Raw genomic sequence first — 19539 nt, 5'->3', positions numbered from 1 at the left:
GACAAATAATTGCATTTTTATTTATATTTATTTTTTAAATGTGTATAAATTAATATTTACACCAATTCAAAAATATTCCAGTCAATTTGTAAAGAAAGAAAAATGAAAAAAAAAAAAATAATTCTACGTGTATATTTTTTAAATATCATTCCAGTGTCTATAAAAATAGAATTTATTGTATATGAGGGAAAAAAATCTATTAAAAAGTTCAAAAATGAGAAATTTTTTTTTTCTAAATGGAAACTTTAATAGAGTTTCACGGTGCACTGTTTTTCATATTATATAGATGGCAAGATTAGATATATTCAGGAAAAATCCTAGGCCATGTACTAAGAAAAGAAAATCTGTTTTATCTACTGCCTATATTGATAAAGTAAAAAAAAAAAAATTATATATGTGAAAGAACAAAAGCTTTATTGTACTGTTTATCCAATTAAGAAACTTTATCAGATACTATACATATAATTATATATATATTGTTAATTGTTGAAATAATGCTCTTTTTTCAGTTATACATGTACTTGTTATAAAATAAAATTCAAACCAAAAATATATATGTATATATGTTTAATTAATTAAAATTGAAAAGACAAGAAATGTTAATAATTTAATATATTTCATCAAGTTCTTTTTACACAAAGATATCGGATTTCAAAATTAAATCATTGCTCATGTATCATGATTACAAATGCATTCTTTAGAGAGAATAAATTACTATAATATGTTTCTCTCTTTTTCTTTCTCTTCTCTTTTTTGACAAAAAAAAAAAATAATCAACAACAAATTTGCCATAAAAAGAAATTTCAACGCTACAGTTACACACTGTACAAGATTTATACGTTCCATAATATACACATAAAAAAATGCAAACAATATACAATTAACTTTCGCAAAAAAGCGATATAATTATTAATATATTTAATAATAATAAGGAACAAGAAAATAGAGAAATTAGCTAAGCCCTTATAATCAATTTTCAAATGTTTCATTATTATTATTTGTAATTATTTTAATTCCAAGAGGAAAATGATAATAATTATGATAAAGAGAGCTTTTTTTCTTTTATTTCACTGGTTTCTAGTCTTTTTAAGGTAGCTCATCTCTATTACAGTCTCTCTCTGCCTATTAACTTAAAAAAAAAATCATTTTGATATAATTTTTTAATTGAATTAAAATTTACATTATCGAATTTTTCATTTTGTAAATTTTAATAATATAAATTTCACTTCAAAAATTATTATATCAAATGATTTTATATTTACACGACCCGAATATTTTTCTTTTATTATTTTATTAATTTAAATTTCTATTAGAACAAAAAAAAAATTTCTTTTCTAAACGCAATTACGAATTAACAACATAAACTTTTTAGCCGAAATTTTCACAGGCACCACAATTAATTATTACTAATATTTTGTGAAAATAAGATAAAGAATAGACGTTATAGTCAATTAGAAAAGTTTAAGTAATTGTCGAGCTTTTTCATTAAGATTCATCAAATCATAATAGTTTGAAGATAATTGAATTTGAAAATTGAAGAAAAATCGGACAAACAATTGAAACAGAAGTTTTTGTATTATTAAATAAGAAAAACAATTGCTACAGTATTAATAGTTATTTAATTTTTCACATTTTGTATCTTTAATTGTTGCTTCAACAAAGTGGATAAAACAAAAATATGTGAGAAAAAAAAAATTTTAAATCACAAAATTAAATTTTAATTTTGACTGTCGGTCCGATTTTTTTCTTCAATTCCTATGGAGTTTCAAAATCAATTATTTCATTCAAAATATTGTGTAAGATGAAAAAAGAATTTTTTTTTAAAAAGAAAAATGAATTATTTTTATTTTAAATTTAAATAACGAATTTTAATGAATTTGAAAAGCATAAACGGACTTTTTTTCCAAAGCATCTAACAAACTAGACGTCCTGTATAGTGCATCATTATTATGTATAAACTTATAATCGATTACTAGTTACATTGGTCCGTTAAGAACGATGCACTCGGTTATGAGCATCGACTTTTTTACTGTCCAGACTTCCTGTAATAGTCTTCAATTACTACAAAAAGCCACCTTTTCTTTCTTTTCACTTTTTTTCCCCTCTGAATCAGTGTTCAATCACACACCGCAAATGGACTACAAAAGTGGCGGAGCGACCGTACGGTATAATATATATTTTTTTTTCGACTACAAGTCATTTTACCTCCACTTTAACATATTTTTTTTTTTTTTATTTTTTTAATTTTATTTCCTTATCACACGATAAGAACATTCGTGCGAGACATTTAAAAACTAAAATCTGCACTATCCGTTGCACAGTCTTTGCACGAGAACACAGCTTATGTTAAATAACTGGAAATGTATTTTTTTTTCATTTTTTTTTTTGTTTGTTTCATGTCTTGCTTGAAATAACTCCCTAAACACAATTATCGAGATTATTATTTACATACGATTTCGAATCTACGTTGGCAATATAACATTGTAATTTAATGTCAGTGGTAAAGTTTAGTATCGTTTCACTTAATTAATTTGTAAATCACATCACTGCGAGATTTACTGCGAGATTCTTTATAGTTGAGAAGTAGAATACGATAAACAAATAGCAAAAAAAAATAGATTTTTTAAATTACAAAAAAAAAATTCTATATACCTAAGAGTCAATAAATTAGAAAATTTGATATCGGAAGCCATTTTTGTTTACGCGAGAAACGACTTGTTTTTTAAATTTCAATTTAATTTCTATTTAATTCAATTTGATGGAATTAAATTTCAAATTTAATTCTAATTAATTCAATTGTAGTTGAATTACGTTTCAATTAAATTTAATTTAATTCAATTAAATGAAAGATTTCCATTTGAAATTGACATCACTAAGTTTTAGATTATTATATTTTAAATTTTATCAGTGTTCTAAGTTCTTAACACAAAAAAAAAATTGAAAATTTTGAACAAAATCATTGCCGATTAAAAAAATACATTTTTTTTATTATTATATTTATGCGAAATATGAGGACAATTAAGAAAAAAAAATTGTAACTGGATATTTCAATTTCAAATGAAACGCTCCCGGGGTTTTCGTGAAATTCAACCGTTAATTAGAATAACATTCAAGTTTCTCAAATAACAAGCTTTACCGCATGATTGTATTATTTTGAATACTACAAGGCTATATTATATATTTTCGGAACTTCTAATAAAAAAGAATTCTTTTTCTCTCTTTTTTTCACTAAATATTGCCTTTGCAAGGCATTTTCAAATAAAATATCTATAAAATTTTTGTTGTCCAGTAATTATATTGTTACAGACAAAAAATTTATTGGCAACTATGAGTGAGAGACACTCTTTGTTATTTTTAAATAGCGATTCATCAAATTTAAGATTCGAAAAACGTGATCATTTTTTTTTTTTTTTTTAAGAAATAATTTACAGTCTTAAAAGTAAATTTATCAAAGGTCAAACATAAATGAAAACAATATTCTTAAATAAATTACTAACTTGAAAATAATTTTTATTTTGTTTGCAAAGCGAGCTTTGTCCCTAGAATTTCCTTGATCCACAATATAAATATATTTTATTTTTATCATTTTAAAGCGACTTTCATAGAGATTCGAGGTTTCTGATAAAGACTAGAGTGACTTGTGGATCAATTGTTTTTTTTTTACAATTTACAATTTTTTTTTTCTTTCATAAATGTTTGACCAATGATTAATTATTTAGACTTTATAAGCTATTTGAAAAGTTAATTTTTTTTTCCCCTCATGAACGATAGACTAAAAAATATTAATCACGTGATTTTTTTCTTTTTGTTGCGCACTTGAATATCAATTTTTGTGCCTTAATTTATAGTGATAATCATACATACATCTTTTTCTAGACACACATACTCATACATTCATGAGCTCATTTAGTTTGTTTTTTTTTCACCCTGGTATGACAAATTATAGAATATTTATATATATGTATAGGCAGTATATACAATTTCTTACATGATTTTAAATGAATCTTGGATGTCCAGTATTTGAATTTTGGTACACATAAGGCGGTGGTGGTGGACCGGGAAAATGTCTTTGGCGTTCGTGGGAGTGCATTGGATGAATAACGACTGAACCCATTGACGATGTATTCAATTGTAAAAGATGTGATGTTCCATCGCCAAGATCCAATTCAAGTTCTTGTGGTTCCACCAATTGTAAAGCACCAAAAGACGCGGTTGCCATTGCCACGTCCGGCATTATTCCCGATAAATGACCATCGCTGCACGAATTATTCTCCTAATAATTACAAAAAGAAAAAAATTAAAAAAACTTTTCTCAATTTTTAATTAATATTTTTAAATCCAAAAATTAAAAAAAATTCTATTAATAAATGACATTCTAAAAAAAAAAAATTATTAAATCGTAAATAAAATACCATAATTTTGAATTAAAATTAAATCCAGTTGCCAGGTGTGTAATGAACAATTTCTAATAATGATCGTGAGAAATAATTTGTGAAAGTTCAAAGTGGCAAATAAGAAAACTGTGAATGCAAGAGTATTACGTACCTCCCCAGAAAGTCTATAGTTTTCTCCTTCGGTGACAACAGCGGGTAGTTCGTGTCTATGAGAATAAGAAGATGCTTGACGAGGGAATGTCATGTTTCTTCCATAACAAATAGATGCTGTAGCACCAACATTACTATTTAAATTTAGAGAGCCATCATTTTCAATATTAGGCATATTTTCATCTGTTTCTTCTGAATTATAACATGCCGCATTCTGCAAAAAGAAAATTTAATTAATCATATGCAACTAAAAAAAAAAAAAATTAATTGACAACTCGGACCTTTAACATTATCACAGGTAAACTACAAAATTTAATTAAAACACTATTCAATCTTACTTTCACAAACTGTCAATATTTTTCTTATCCCAAGGAAAATTAATTAATAGAAAATGACTCTATCCTATTAATTTTTCTATAGAAAAAAAAAAATGTTTTTGTGAAAGTTTTAAAAATATATATTTTTTAATTATAAAATGCGATAAATTTTAAACTAAAATAAAACAAAAAAAAAAAAACACTAAAAAATGAATAATTTAAATTATAAAATATTTTGATAACTTTGATTAAATATTTAACGAATTTTTTTTTTTGTTTTATTTTGAAAATTTTTTTTACATAACAATTACAGCGATAAGATTGGCTTGTGTAACTATGAGGAGAAATAGTTCAACTGTTTTGCTTTCTTTAGATCTAAAATCGATATGTAGTGTACTTTTTCACATTGAATTCCATTAATTTTTATGTCTTTTAACTTTCACGGGAAATCTTTCGATATATATTTGCAAAACAGGGTTAATTCCTCAAGAAATCTCTAAAGCAGGTGAGTTATTTCTAATTAATAAGCCAATTAAAATTCAATCAATTAAATCAATATTTCTTTACTCGAAAGAAACTTCCCATTTTTTTTCAATTCTTAAATTTAATTTCTTATGATTTTTAATAATTTCTTTTCATTCACATTAATTGTTAATTTACAATATTAATTACAAATATTTTTATGATATAAAAAAATTATTATTTTTAGAGGCAAAATTTTCATACAATTTTATTCATTTTTTTGTAAATTCTAAAATTTTATTATATATTAAATAATATTGTAATAAGTTCGTTTAGGAGGAAACAAAATAAAAAAAACCTGTTGAGTATTATTTTTACATTCTGAGAAATTTTATATTTCAAATATTATTAAGTGCTGAAAACCTCAAAAGATTATTAGACTAATATATGATATCAAGTGCAACGTTAATATAATTCAATTCTTTAATAAATGAAGCTAAAGACACGCGATATGTTAACTCAACAAGCTCTGATGTAAAGATGAGAAATTAATCTTTTAATTATTAGTAAAGTAAGCACTTTACTAAATGCTTTTATTCTAAAAATAATACATAGAAAAATTCCTTTTTTAAAAATTTTTATATATTATTTTATTTAAAAAAAAAATCTAATATGACGAAGGAATCTTTATGTGAGGACTCATAATGATTATCCAATTTTGCAAGGTCGAAATACCACTTTACTTTGTTATCAGCGTACTATTTGAATAGCAACACATTTATGAAACATTGAAAAAATATTCGAATGTTTCATAAAAAAAAAAAACATTCTTGTCATATATATTTAAGTTAAATACAATTAGATAACTTAAAAATAAAATTTTTAAACTTTATTTTAAATTTATGGAAATTAATTTTTCAAAATTATTTAAATTGACAAAAAAAAAAAAGTTTTTTACGTTAATATTATCAAAAAATTAAGCCAAAAACCTTCTTTCCAAGTTTAAAAAACTCAAATATTATTTTTCAAATAACTAACAAAATATTTTGTAAGGAAAAAAAGATTTTAAAAAATAATAAAGTGACATTTTTTTTATTGTGAGTCAAAATTCAGAATCAACATTCAAGAAACACGCAACGTTTTCTTTGATTAATAGATAATTTCGATTAAAAAAAAAAAAAAAAAGTTCCGCTTCTTTTCATTTAAACTAGTTAACTTTGTAAATTGCTTAAAAAGGATGCAGCTCAAAAACGGGGAGATGTCTCTTAACAGTCTTCGAAGCGGGAAATATTATAGGGGGTCAAAGTCAAGCGCAGTACAGTCGGTGCTGCATCGTTCAACACGGGAGTTGTTTCAAACAAGTTACACTTTAAATTTAACGTGCGACAATAAGAAAATAAAATTAATTTCTTTTTTTATTTGCAAATCAAAAGACGATTTTTTGGTAAGTCTCTATTTTTAAAAAAAAATTAAAAAAAAATAATTTTTAATTCACAATTATATAAAATTTTTGAAAAATTTCCAAATTAACGATGTTAATAATACGATAAATCTCTTGAAATTTAAACGGCAATTTTGAATAATAAGGAAAATAAACAAAAATTGACAATAGCAAATAAAATGACAAATGATAAAGTTGAAATATACTTATTTAAGATAAATATTTAATATATAATAATTAAATAATTAAAATGTAATTTAAAATTAAAATAATGTAACATTAATGATAAATAAAAAATAAATATTTATTAATAATTAATAATATTATTAAAAATGTTAATAATAAAAAAAGAAGAAAATTTATTAATTTTAATTACATTTAATTAATATAAAATTTAGTTAAAAAAATTTTAATAATAAAATAAAAAATTTTGAAATTTGTTCAAAAAAAAAAAATATGCCAATCACGTGATTTTATAAAGAATGAAATGAAATTCATAATGAATTTATAATGAAGTTATAATGGATGAAATTAGTTTTTATTAAAATTATAATTTCAATTCATTTAATAAATAGATCATTTATTAGGTTATCTATTAAAACAGTCGGTCACTAGTTTCGAAGTCATTCAATGATGAAATTCTGTATCATTGTCTAAATAAAATGTAACTATAACTTGAGAGGGTATCACTATCTTTGATTTATAAATTATATTTTTCTATCAGCAACTTTGCTTCTGATAACAATTGTAAATCAGATTAAAAAAATCGCATTGTTTCAGTTAGATCATTATTTGAATTATTCTTCAATTATTATTATTATTATTATTATTATTATTTAAAAATACAAATAAAAATTAATCATTAATTATAAGAACATAAAGTTATAAATAAAAAATTATATAAAAAATAAAAAAAAAATATTTCTCCCAAACTGATAATAAAATATATCGAACATTTTATCGATGAAAATTTATATACTAAATTTACTGAAACTCTATAATCTATTTCAGTGACGAATGTGAACTTCTTGCGGAAATGACAATTATAGTCTTCAATTTGATCTAATTCGTCAGTCAGATTTCTAGGCCGCAATAGCCGCAACTGGTCTTAGAATTGAATAAATTTATCAACAATTAAAGTTGTACAATTTGTCATGCTTAGCTATCAATTCTAATAATAACTCGAGTTTTTAATTAGTAGAAAAAATAAAAAACAAAACAAAAATGTAAATTTTTGAAGAAGCACACGTTTTAAAGTTTAAAAAAAAAAAAAAAAAAAAAAAACATTCTTATATAATCATTTCAGACTTGTTGAATAATGAAAAGTGGTGATATATGTGTGAACACTGGACATAGGAAATAAAAGAGTCAAATTTAATTCACTAGTAAGTCATGAATTAATGTCAAGTATATATTATTTTCCTTTTTTTCGCTTAGAAACAATTTTCCTTTAAGTATACGAAAATCTAAAATCATTTTTTGCGATGTTAGAATTATTTTTAAAAAAATTATTTTTTTTTAAATCCATCAACTCTAAAATACTGCAATAGTTATTTCTATTTTAATAATAATTAAAATAACAATAATAATAATAATAATAATAATAAAATCTTATATATTATAATATTTCATCGTATGAAGAAAAAATGAAAAATAATTTACATAATGAAATAATTACTTTTACAAAAAGTATAATATTTGTTCAAATTGTGACACAAAAATAGAACATGTGTTTCAATATGTACTAGATCTTTGGCATCTGAAATAAACTTGGCAGCGCTTTTAAAGCATTTAAACTATATCTATATGTATATTAAATTAAATTATAAAGAAGAAAAATTAAAAAATTTTATTTGAAAGAATTCAGCATAAAGAGAGAGAAGAGTTATTTTAAAAATAATATTTTGAATAAATTATAAATAGAAAAACATTCACCGAGGTCATGATTAAAAAAAAAAAAGTTTTTCCTGAATTTTTTTTTTCAGTCGTTAAAGAAAAAAATATATATTAATTTTCATTTAATATTTAACAGTGTGCATTATTTATTTAAATGACATTCTCGAATGGAAAAATTTTATGAAGATTGAAAAGAGAAACTTATATGTTAAGAGATGTGCAAAGAATTTCAAAGCCTTAACTATTTGGGTTCAAAGTCTTTCTCTCTCTCTCTTTTTTTCTGTATTGAATATTCAACTCTAAATAGGCTATTGTCATCACAATATGCACGATGTCATTATCAAATGTCTAACAATGAAAAATTGAAACAAAACAAAAAAAAATAAATTTCATTACAAAGCATTTTAAGAAAATTTAAATATCACGTTTAAAAACCATTTTTAATATTTTCATTTGTTAATGATATATCGAACATTCCAAAACAAAAATATAAAAAATTAATTATTAACTTTATATTAATTAATTTTATAATAAAAAGTTTTTTTTTTTTTTTTTTTGAAACGTCGAAAATATGTCCAAAAGATAAAAATAAGATATATCCCGGAATAAATTTTCCTTATCCAACACAATAAATTAACTGTATAGACATGTTACTAAATTTGATATTTTCAGATTATTTCAAAACCGAAACAATGGCACGTGTCAAAGACAATAAAGAATAAATTAAATATTTATTGCATATTAACAAAAAAAAAAATAAAAAATAATCTTTACAACGCAAATCATGATTGAATAATGCGTCTAAATTGCATCATATGAGATTAAAAGACAAATCTCTTTTAAAATTGTATCTTTAAAATGCAAATTGATTATATATTTAAAAATTGTGTTTAGGACATTATCTTGACTCTTTAACATATGTAAAATCTCAATTAACAAAAATCAAATTAAATTATTAAAAAAAAAAATGTTTTTTTCTCTCTCTTTCCAGAAATGACAACAGTTAATAATGAGCTTCCCATCAAAGATCTCGAGTCAGTTCTTCAAGAGCACATTGGTAAAAAATTAAAAATTAAAAATCTCGATTGGAAACATCTCACAGATCCAGGCGAAAATTTTGGTAGTTTAATTTTAGCGATAAATTTAACAGTTGGTGAAAATGGATTTACAAAAAAATTTCATCTTGTCGCAAAACTTCCACCAAAATCCGATTATCTTCTCGATCTTTTCAATAGTCCAATGTCATTTTATAAAGAAATCTATTTTTATAAAGTAATAACACCTGAATTTTTACAATTTCAATTATCCTTTGATATTGATAAACAAGAATTAATTGAATTGGTACCACAATATTTTGGCGGACGATTAGGCTTTAAGGATCATGATAAATTTGATGATCAGGCAACAATTTTATTGGAGAATCTAAAAATTCAAGGTTACGAAACAGAAGATCGTATTATGGGTATGGATAAAAAACATATGTTATTTGCAATTAAAAAATTAGCAAGACTTCATGCATTGACAATTGCATATAAAATGAAAAAACCCAAAGAATTTAAATCATTGATATTGCCTGGCTTACAAAATGCATTCAATAAAGAATCAATAATTGGTTTACAAGATATGATTAATAAAGCAATTGGAAATTTAAATACCCTTAAAGAAGTTGAATTACAAATGCCAAGTGTCATTAAAACAATGGAATATGGTGCATCGACAATGGAATTACAACCAAAAGAGCCATGGGCAACATTAGTACACAGTGATTTTTGGGTGAATAATATGTTATTTCTTCATGATGATAAAAAATCGGAAAATATAATTGATATGAAAATAGTTGATCTTCAATTAACACAATATGAAGATGGTTGTCTTGATTTAATATTTATGATAATGTCAAGTGCAAAAGCAAATGTTATTGATGAAAATTTAGATGAAATGATTGACACTTATTATACATCATTTATTGATTGTCTTAAAATTTTTCATGTTGACGTCAAACAATTTCCAAGGGATGAATTTAATAAAAATATTCAAGAATCAGCAAAACGACGATTAGATCAATGCGTAATGATGGTACAAGTGATACAAGCAAAACGTGGCTCAGCACGTAGGGTGGACAATATTAAAAATAAGGAAAACTTTTTAGATATGGGTAGAAGTAAAGAGAATGATGAGAAATTAATACACATTGTTAAGACATACGAGAAACGAGGATGGTTTTGTTAAAATCATATTACTGGAATTTTCGAAAATTCCAAACATGTAGATAGTAGAATAAAAAAAAAGATTTTTAAATTATAATTAGTTTTTTTTATATATATTTCTATATGTGACAAACACGTAAAATTAAATAAAAGTCAAAATTCATTATTTCATCGAAAAAGTAATTAAAATTTTGTTCACAAAAAATTGGAATTAATAAATTGTAATTGTACAAAGCAAATTGAATTAATGAATCATTTGACTAATTTATCTGCCATATAAACCTCATTTGTCATTAAAGAATTATGAGAAAAATCAACAACTCTTCAAGTTCATAAAGTCAATTCGATTAAATGCAACATTTGTTACATTGTTCGTGGGAATTGCGAGATAAGATAAAAAAAAAAAACCGCTACAGAAAGTATATTTTTAAGAAACAATAAAAACAATGTTATCGCAATTATTTGTACCTTGTCTTTTTATCCTTATTCAGTTTTATTTACTGTTTTCAAATAATTTTTTTTTTTTTAAATATAACAATAAAAATTCTTACCTCAAGGAGATCGGCCACAGCGTCCGGTAAATTGAATTCACGAACAACACGAAGTCGAACTTGCCTATTAATTTCATGTCGTGATGATAAAGGTAAACTAATTGCACGTTGACAACTGGGAGCTTGTCTCAATTTTTGTTCTCGTTTTAACATTGCTGACATTGTTGCCGTGTCTGGAACTAAAAAGGAAAAAAAAAAAATATTTATTTATCAAATACATAAAAAAGATTTCGAATTGTAGAATTTATATAAAAATATTTTTAAAAATTATTAAACATATTACCTGGAAGAGCGGCAGCTAAAATATCAACACCCACAGCTCCCATTGCTCGTGGTTTTTCATCAACCATATAAAGAGTATCAGGAATATCAGGAATGTAACGCGCTCTTCTTAATCTCACTAATTCAACTTCTTGAACCATTTGTTCTTCGACTAGAGCCTAAATATAAATAAATAATTAATTAATTGGAAATACAAAATCAATTAATGAAAATTAACAATATATTTTTCAATTATTGGAGTCATTATTGTAGTCATTGGAATTAAATCAAGAAATAGTTTTAAAAAAATAAAAATTTTTAATTCAAATAATATGCTATTCACCTTAATCTCTTCGTAATATGGCATAAATAATCGAGGCCTCACAAAGAGTCCATTTTTCTTGCCACCTCTTATCCATGCATTCACTCGTAAATTTTCTCGTTCATCACCAATCATATGACTGGGCGGAGTTGAGACCAACCCTCGTCGAATTGCCTAATTATATTAATTATTAAAAATTTTAAAAAACAAAATTATTAATTTAAACTACACATTAATTTCTAAAATAATAAAATTTTTATAAAGAAAATTACCTGAGCGAGAATTTCACTATTCGGCGGTAAAACGTGGTCCATTCTAACGAGGGGCAAAAGCTCGCTTAATATTTCACGTAATTCTATATCACTGAGATCCCTTTTCTTAACGCCTTTCCTCGCCACAGAATGAACTGTATGACTGAGTAAATTGGGTTCTCTATCCTCCATTCGTCGTACAAGTTCCTGTTCGCCCCATTTCAGTACAGCTTGTAGCACTTCAAGTTCGCTCGCCTGTAGGAAATGACTTTGGAGAACGTTTGACAAGTGTCCAAGATCTAATTGATGAAGGATTGGTGATGAAGCCACCGGTTGGAATTCCTCTCTGAGATAATGAAGAGCCTGTCTGTGAACCCATGCCGAACCATGCGGTTGACTTCCCCATCTGTCGTTACAAAAAAAAAAAATAAATTTTCGACTAAAAACAGTTATATTGTAAATTTAATCAATTTCTTTTATATTCTTCTTCTTTCAACTCATATTTTTCATTATAGTATCAGAGAATATTCAGAAAGTAATTTAAAAAATAGAGATAATTTTTTTTTTATACCGAAGGACAGTTGGAAGTGAATCGAGTGTGAGCCATTCTAAAATAAGATCTTCACAGCCTTGAGAAAGAATGTCGAGCTCGAGAAATCTGCCTATTTGATAGAGTTCCATTGCCTCCTCCAGAGGACTCGGTCGCATTCGACCTGTGTGCGTCAATGCCTGAACCTAAAAAAAAAAAGAAAATCGATTCATAAACCATATTTTTAAAAATCCAGTTTTTAATTAATTCTTCAGAATTTTCATTTAATTTTAAACTAATTTAATATAAATTAAAATAAAAAACAAATTTTTTTTTCTTAATGAAATACCTCTCCAAGGCTTCCTGCACTATTTCCACAGCCGCCACCACGTAAAATCAATGATAAATCAACAGTATCAAGATAGACAGCATGAAGTAATACTCTTGCATAACGTTTTGGAATAACACTTTCATCGAGAACAATTCTTGTTGGTATATGAAGTGCACGTTCAGTATGATCCTCGCCCGATCTTGTTCGCCTTTGAATAAGATTACGGAAAAATGGCGATCGCGCCGATAATATTGCTTTATGACATGGTAGCTCTAATTTTGGCCGGAATCCATATTCGGAACTTCCGCTGTCAGGTCTTTGGTAATCGTTATCCGATGTGAATACTAATGCCGCATCAGCGTAATCACCAGTGTCAAGCAAATATCTGAGATCATGTTCAAGTGGATTTGGAGTGCCAAATTCATCACCTAATCGACGCAATAGATTTGTATCCAATGAATTATCATGAGGACATATATCACCAGTGTATAAATATCGTAATAATGCCGAGAACATTGGAACTTCCAAAAGTGGAGTTCTCAATTCTAGACAAATGCGAGCACCATAGCCTGAAATTGAAAAACATTTTTATTTATTTATTTATTTATAATTGGGAATAAATTTGTGTTTCTTTTCTTTTTTGCTAGCTTAGTTAAATTTTTAAAAAAATTATTAGTAATGAATTGAATGAAAAAATTAATTTACCTGGGCATCCTGCTAGTAAATCTCTAAAATAGGGGCACCGTGCAGAAAGAAGAGCTCTATGAACAGGAAAGCAAGCGCCTCTGTAGACAAGATCTACGTCTGTACAATGCTTAAAGTCATAGAGCGTTGACAAGTCTTGTTTAAAAGTTGTCGCTGGCGGCCTCGCCAATTCTGCTTGAACATGTAGATCTTTTAATGCTGCTAGAGCTTCATATTCTTCTAAAAGAGCACCTGCTTCTAAAGGACTCCATGACGAAACTAGTTCCCTTATTATTCTACCATGATCACATGCTTTTGACGATCTACGTCTCCTAATGAATTTCTTTCGTAATGTAGCGAATCCAGTCACTTTCTTTTTTCTTTCTCTGAAAATTAAAGTAATTTCAAATAATTATCAAAAATTAACATCTTTTTTTCTTTATTCATTTATTTTGATTCATATCGAAAAAAAAGGAATTAATAAAGATTATTTAAATTTATTAAAAAAACTAACATTTTAAAATAAAAATAAAAAAGAAAGCAAATTTAAAATCTACAAAGTATGAATATAGGTGTTTTATCGAGAAAAACAAAATACAATCTTCTGCCTTCAGTTACAAGTTTTTTCCTCGTGAAAAAAAAATATATTTTCTCATAATTTCGAATAATTTATTCGAATTTGAAATGACCAACGTCTCAATAATTTCCGACTTGGAGGAGAAATCAGCAAAAGCAAAATTGCCAGACCTATTCAAATTAGTTGATAATGAGAAACGAAATTTGATTAAACTCTTAAAAGATGCTGTGTTAATACCGTCAATAGCTCATGAACAAGAACATTTTTCAGATATTCTCGAAATGGTAGAAATTTTTACATTTTCGTTCCATGAACAATTTATAAATTAAATTATCATTACGTAATTAATCATTTAATAAAAAAAAATTCTAGATTAATTTCTTTAAAAAGGAACTAACGTCTCTGGGTGCAAAAGTTCATTTAATCAATGTTAAACAAGAAAATGAAAAACTACCTCCTGTTTTATTTGCAACTTTAATTGCCGATGATCTTGTAATTCATAAAACAATTTGTGTCTATGGATCTGTTGGTTAGATTTGAAAAAAATATATATTTTCGAAAAAAATAAAAACGAGATATAACAGCAATATTTGTTTATTTTAAATAGATATATCATATTTAAAAAAATCTAAAGAATCAAATTCATTTCAATTAAATGAAAAAAATGAGAGACTATATGGATGTGGAGTATCACAAAATAAAGGAGCTTTAACATGTTGGCTAAATGCTTTGAAAATATATAAAAAAGCAAAAAATAGAATTCCAGTCAATATTAAATTTGTCATTGAAGGCACAGGAGAAACACATAGTTCAAGTTTAAAACGAGCAATTCAATTGAAACCCGATTTTTTTAACGATATCATCTATTATTGTTTTACTATTGACAAAAAAATAAATAATATACCCTGTTTAAAATATGGATTTCGTGGAACTTGTCATTTTTCATTGGAAATAAATTGTGGGGAAAAAAATGTTCATACCGGAAGTTATGGAGGTGCTTTTCAACAACCTCTTTTAAATGCCGTGAATGTCGTCGGAGCTCTATTCGATAAAAATGGCAAAATCTCCGTAAAAGACGTAAAACTTCAAAATTAATATATAAATTAAAATTTTTAATAATTAACAAATAATTAATTTCAATTAATAATTATTTCAAAATAAAATAATAAATTTATATTTGATTTTGCAGTAATTTTGCAATATTTTTTTGATTTTTATTTTTCAAAATTAATCCCCTTTTACAATTAAAATAGCAACAGCCCACGGGGTTTTTGATATTAAAATGCAAAGAAAAAAAAAAAGAAAGATAGATTTTAATTGCAGTTACTCAAGGAAGTAGAGACCTTGTCCCTGGAGGAAGAAAATTATTGCAAGGAATTTCCATTTGATGTTGAAAAATTGAAGGAAAAAGTTGGAACTAAACGTTTGAAACACAAGGAAAAAAATACTCGTTTACTGATACATAAAACGCGACTACCTAGCATTAGTGTTCATAATTTTGATATTATCCATATCAATTGTGACGATAATCATAATTTACCTTTGGCGCCTAATAAGTAAAAATAAACAAAATTTTCGTTGAAAAAAAAAAAAATAAATAATTTTATTGTAATTTTAATTGGCAATTTTTATTGACAGAGTCATTGCCAAATTTTCCGTTCGTCTGGTTCCGAATCAAACAGCAGAAGAAACCTATAAAATTCTTGACAATCATATTAAACAAATTTGGCAGGACAATGGAAATGTTAATTCCTATATATTTAAAATGGATTTTGGATATGATCCATGGAGAGAAAATCCTTTGAGTCCACACTACAAAGCTGCAGCTGAGGCTATTAATACAGTAATATTTGAAGATTTTATCAAATTTCTTGATCAATCATAATTGTACTATTTTTTTTTTTTAGGTTTACAAACGAAATCCTCTTTATGTTTGCGAAGGTTATACATTGCCTGCACTTTCCATAATGGCAGAAGCATTTTTTGAAAGCGATTTACTTGTTCTTCCACTTACGTATGTGCTATTTTAATAATTAAAAAAATATCAAATTAACAGTTTAGAAAAAAATTTAATAGTAGGTGAATGTTTTTCTGAATTTTAAAAATTTCTAATTGCAGTTGCTCTTCAGACAATATGCAATCAAATGTAGAATCAATTTCGCTTATTGATTATATTAACGGAATAAAATTGGTCATCGCTTATATGTGTGAAATTCACGATATGGAATAAACTTTCCTTAGGACTAAGCCAACAAATTAAAATTTCTAATAAAATTAAAAAAATATATATATTAGAAATTTAAAATATATTAAAAATTTAAGAAAAGATGAAGAAATAGGAAAACAAAATTTTAAAAATAGATAAAAATGAAAGAAAACAAAACTTATTGTATACCTGACGATAATTCCGAGTTGATCAGGATGTCCAGAAGATGAGAGCCTTGCTGCCTGTATCGGATCACCACCGATAGCGGCGATACTTGAAGAAGCTGATGCTCCCATTCTTTGGGTCATACAAGAAACATCCCCTTGTCCTCTTCCTGTGGACCAGCAATTTCCACTGCCGCCACTTCCACTGCTTTCCCCACTGCGATGCAGTGCACACGGGATCAGGGCCCGAAATACGTTCATCGCTTACCCAGACACCAGCCTAAAAAAAATAATGTACTATTACAAAAAAAAAAAAAAAAAAATTCAATTTCACATACTTTTGACACTTTACAATTTCAATCCCTCAAAAATTATCTCCCATATAACTTATTACTGTACTATCATTATATAATTAATAAACTATAATTTTATATTCTAATTATTATTTATTTACATTATTAATTTATTATTATACTAAAAATATTAAAATTTACTTAATTTTTAGTGCAAAAAAAAATAATTTCTCAAAATCTATGAAAGGAAATCCAAAATATTTATATGAAAAAAAAATTAAAGAATATTAATATTTTCTAGACATTTTATATTCAATAATGTCTCATGTAAATTGAGCGATGATTTCATACATTTACTGGAACTAGAATTTTTAATTAAAAAAATGTCAAAGATCTTAAAGAAACGTCAATTCATTATCTTTGTTTGGCTCAAGAAACATTTTTTTTTTTTTTACTAAATTTAATAATTTTATTAAAAAAAGAAAATATGTCACTATGCAGGATAAAATTGATTAATTTCTATATATATATATATATATATATATATATATATATATATATATATATATATATATATATATATATATATACATGCATATATATATATATATGTTTAATTAAATTATTAAAATAAAAATAAAATTAAAGATTAGAAAATATTTCGGAAAGAAAAAAAAATTTTCATTTTTAATAATAAAACAAAATTACAAGTACCTAATTACTCGTGTTGTTGTTCAACTGTTTAACTGACCAAAAAAAAAAAAGGGAAGCAAAGCACTTGTCATTAGCACTTATCAGCTGTATCATATCTAACAATCTAAACCAGCTGTTTTACTTTAATAAACAAATAGAACATCAAACTAAATATATAATTGTTGTCGAAATAATTTTTTCTTTCTAGTGGCAATTATTTTTAATTGTTTCAAAATAAGTACAAAAATTCGAAGAAATATTGCTCGACCTAGATAAAAAAAAGTACTCCGAAATAACCCGCGATATAGGATTGAAAAAAAAAAATCACCTATTTACTTATATTCTAACTTATTTTTAAGTTAACAAACAATTTAATGAGTTATTATTAAATAAAACATTACCTGGGTCTTTTGTGCACATATTTCTGATCGTTTTATTACGACCACTGTAAAATATTTTTCGATTTAATTACACACAAACACCCATCGCACAACACGCCGGCGGCCATGTTTACAATCAGGTGCACCCAAAAAAAAAGCACCAAATAACAACTTGAATTGTTAATTTTTACCAAAACACATTTCTCACATCTCTTGAAAATTACTATTACAAGAAATATTAAAAAAATGATAACTTTAATTTTTCGTTGATTTTTTTTTTTTTTTTATTATAACAGACAATCCCGTTAGGTTTAAAGTTGCACTTGAAATGTCAATTTAACATCGTATATAATCAATAATGTTCACTTGATCTTTCATTTTTCTTGTTTACAACAATCTTTTTAATTAAACTGCACTTAATTAGTCGACGAACTCTTTGATTATTACATATTTTATTAAAATAAATTTTCCCTTAGCGACAGAGTTTTTGTTATAGGTCAGATGCGACGGAAAATTAACCTAACCTGATGCGCAAAATCAGGGCATCCAACCTTGAGAAAAATAAAACCAAACCCATAAATTATTTAAAAATAAAAAAAAAATTAAACTTATTTAAAGTATTGATTAATCATTTTTTAAAAAATAGTAAATAAATTTTAATTATTATAGTTATAATTTACGAATAATTTACTTAAATTTTCGTAAAACTGAATTCAATTTCAAATGTACGCCAAATTTATAAATGCGGAAATAAAATGTAGATCATGATTTAAATTTGAAATTTGATAACCACTTGCAAGTTATATTTAAAATAATTTAATGAATTTCTGTAAAAAAATTTATTTTACATATTCTATTTTATAGACTGTTTTTTTTTGTTTTTAATTATTACGGGGAAAAAACAAATATCGATTGATAACAAATTTAAAAATAGAGGTGCACTGCAATTTCACAACGTTAGTCAAAAACACGATTGTTAGATTTATGAAATAAATTTAAATAAATATTTTCAAACAAAAAAGTTGTTTGACTAATATTTCTTTTTGTAGCTTTTCAAAAAATATAATTTTCAATTTAGTGAAATATCGTTTTTAAGCAATAATAAGAGATTATGTAAAAAATAAATTTGACTTAAATTTCTGCATCAAAACTATTTTCGATGCATTTTGCGCATACGCATATGCTTAATGCTTGGCATGAGAGCATTTGCAAAAAAACAAACGGTAATTTCATTCTGAAAATTTAACACATTTCTTAAGTGAAAAAAATGGCACTTCAAAATATTAATAAAATAAGGCCATTAATTTTTGGAATCACTCAACAACAATGCAGAACAATAGTTTCAACACCTCCAAGACATAGAATGTCTTTCATGGTAAGTTTAATTTAAACTCTTTAATATTTTTGATTTCTTACGTAATAATGATCAT

At 25.3% G+C, this 19539-nt stretch overlaps 3 protein-coding genes across 4 annotated transcripts; 2 read left to right on the top strand and 1 right to left on the bottom strand.

Moving 5' to 3' along the window:
- Positions 1–595: 595 nt before the first annotated feature.
- LOC127289882 (BTB/POZ domain-containing protein 7) lies at positions 596–18637 on the bottom strand. Its single transcript, XM_051318120.1, has 11 exons — positions 18131–18637; positions 16769–17023; positions 13818–14182; positions 13131–13681; positions 12824–12987; positions 12274–12658; positions 12023–12175; positions 11702–11858; positions 11419–11597; positions 4546–4758; positions 596–4273 (listed from the first exon to the last, which is right to left on the bottom strand). The coding sequence occupies exons 2-11, from the start codon at positions 17002–17004 to the stop codon at positions 3995–3997; spliced, it is 2682 nt and encodes an 893-aa protein (XP_051174077.1). The 5' UTR covers positions 17005–17023; positions 18131–18637; the 3' UTR covers positions 596–3994.
- LOC127289886 (uncharacterized) lies at positions 6585–11325 on the top strand. 2 transcript variants are annotated; one of them, XM_051318131.1, is made up of 3 exons: positions 6585–6767; positions 7776–8149; positions 9652–11325. In XM_051318131.1, the coding sequence occupies exon 3, from the start codon at positions 9654–9656 to the stop codon at positions 10887–10889; it is 1236 nt and encodes a 411-aa protein (XP_051174088.1). In that variant the 5' UTR covers positions 6585–6767; positions 7776–8149; positions 9652–9653; the 3' UTR covers positions 10890–11325. The 2 variants fall into 2 exon arrangements, with proteins under 2 accessions (XP_051174088.1, XP_051174087.1); XM_051318130.1 differs by lacking the exon at positions 7776–8149.
- LOC127289890 (uncharacterized) lies at positions 14436–15063 on the top strand. Its single transcript, XM_051318134.1, has 2 exons — positions 14436–14657; positions 14746–15063. The coding sequence occupies exons 1-2, from the start codon at positions 14481–14483 to the stop codon at positions 14905–14907; spliced, it is 339 nt and encodes a 112-aa protein (XP_051174091.1). The 5' UTR covers positions 14436–14480; the 3' UTR covers positions 14908–15063.
- Positions 18638–19539: the final 902 nt, after the last annotated feature.

Source organism: Leptopilina boulardi, unplaced genomic scaffold, assembly GCF_019393585.1.
Source record: "Leptopilina boulardi isolate dan_hultmark-lab unplaced genomic scaffold, ZJU_Lbou_2.1 LbouV2_51, whole genome shotgun sequence".
Taxonomy (NCBI): Eukaryota; Metazoa; Arthropoda; class Insecta; order Hymenoptera; family Figitidae; genus Leptopilina; species Leptopilina boulardi.
This window is presented reverse-complemented; position numbering and strand designations above follow the sequence as displayed.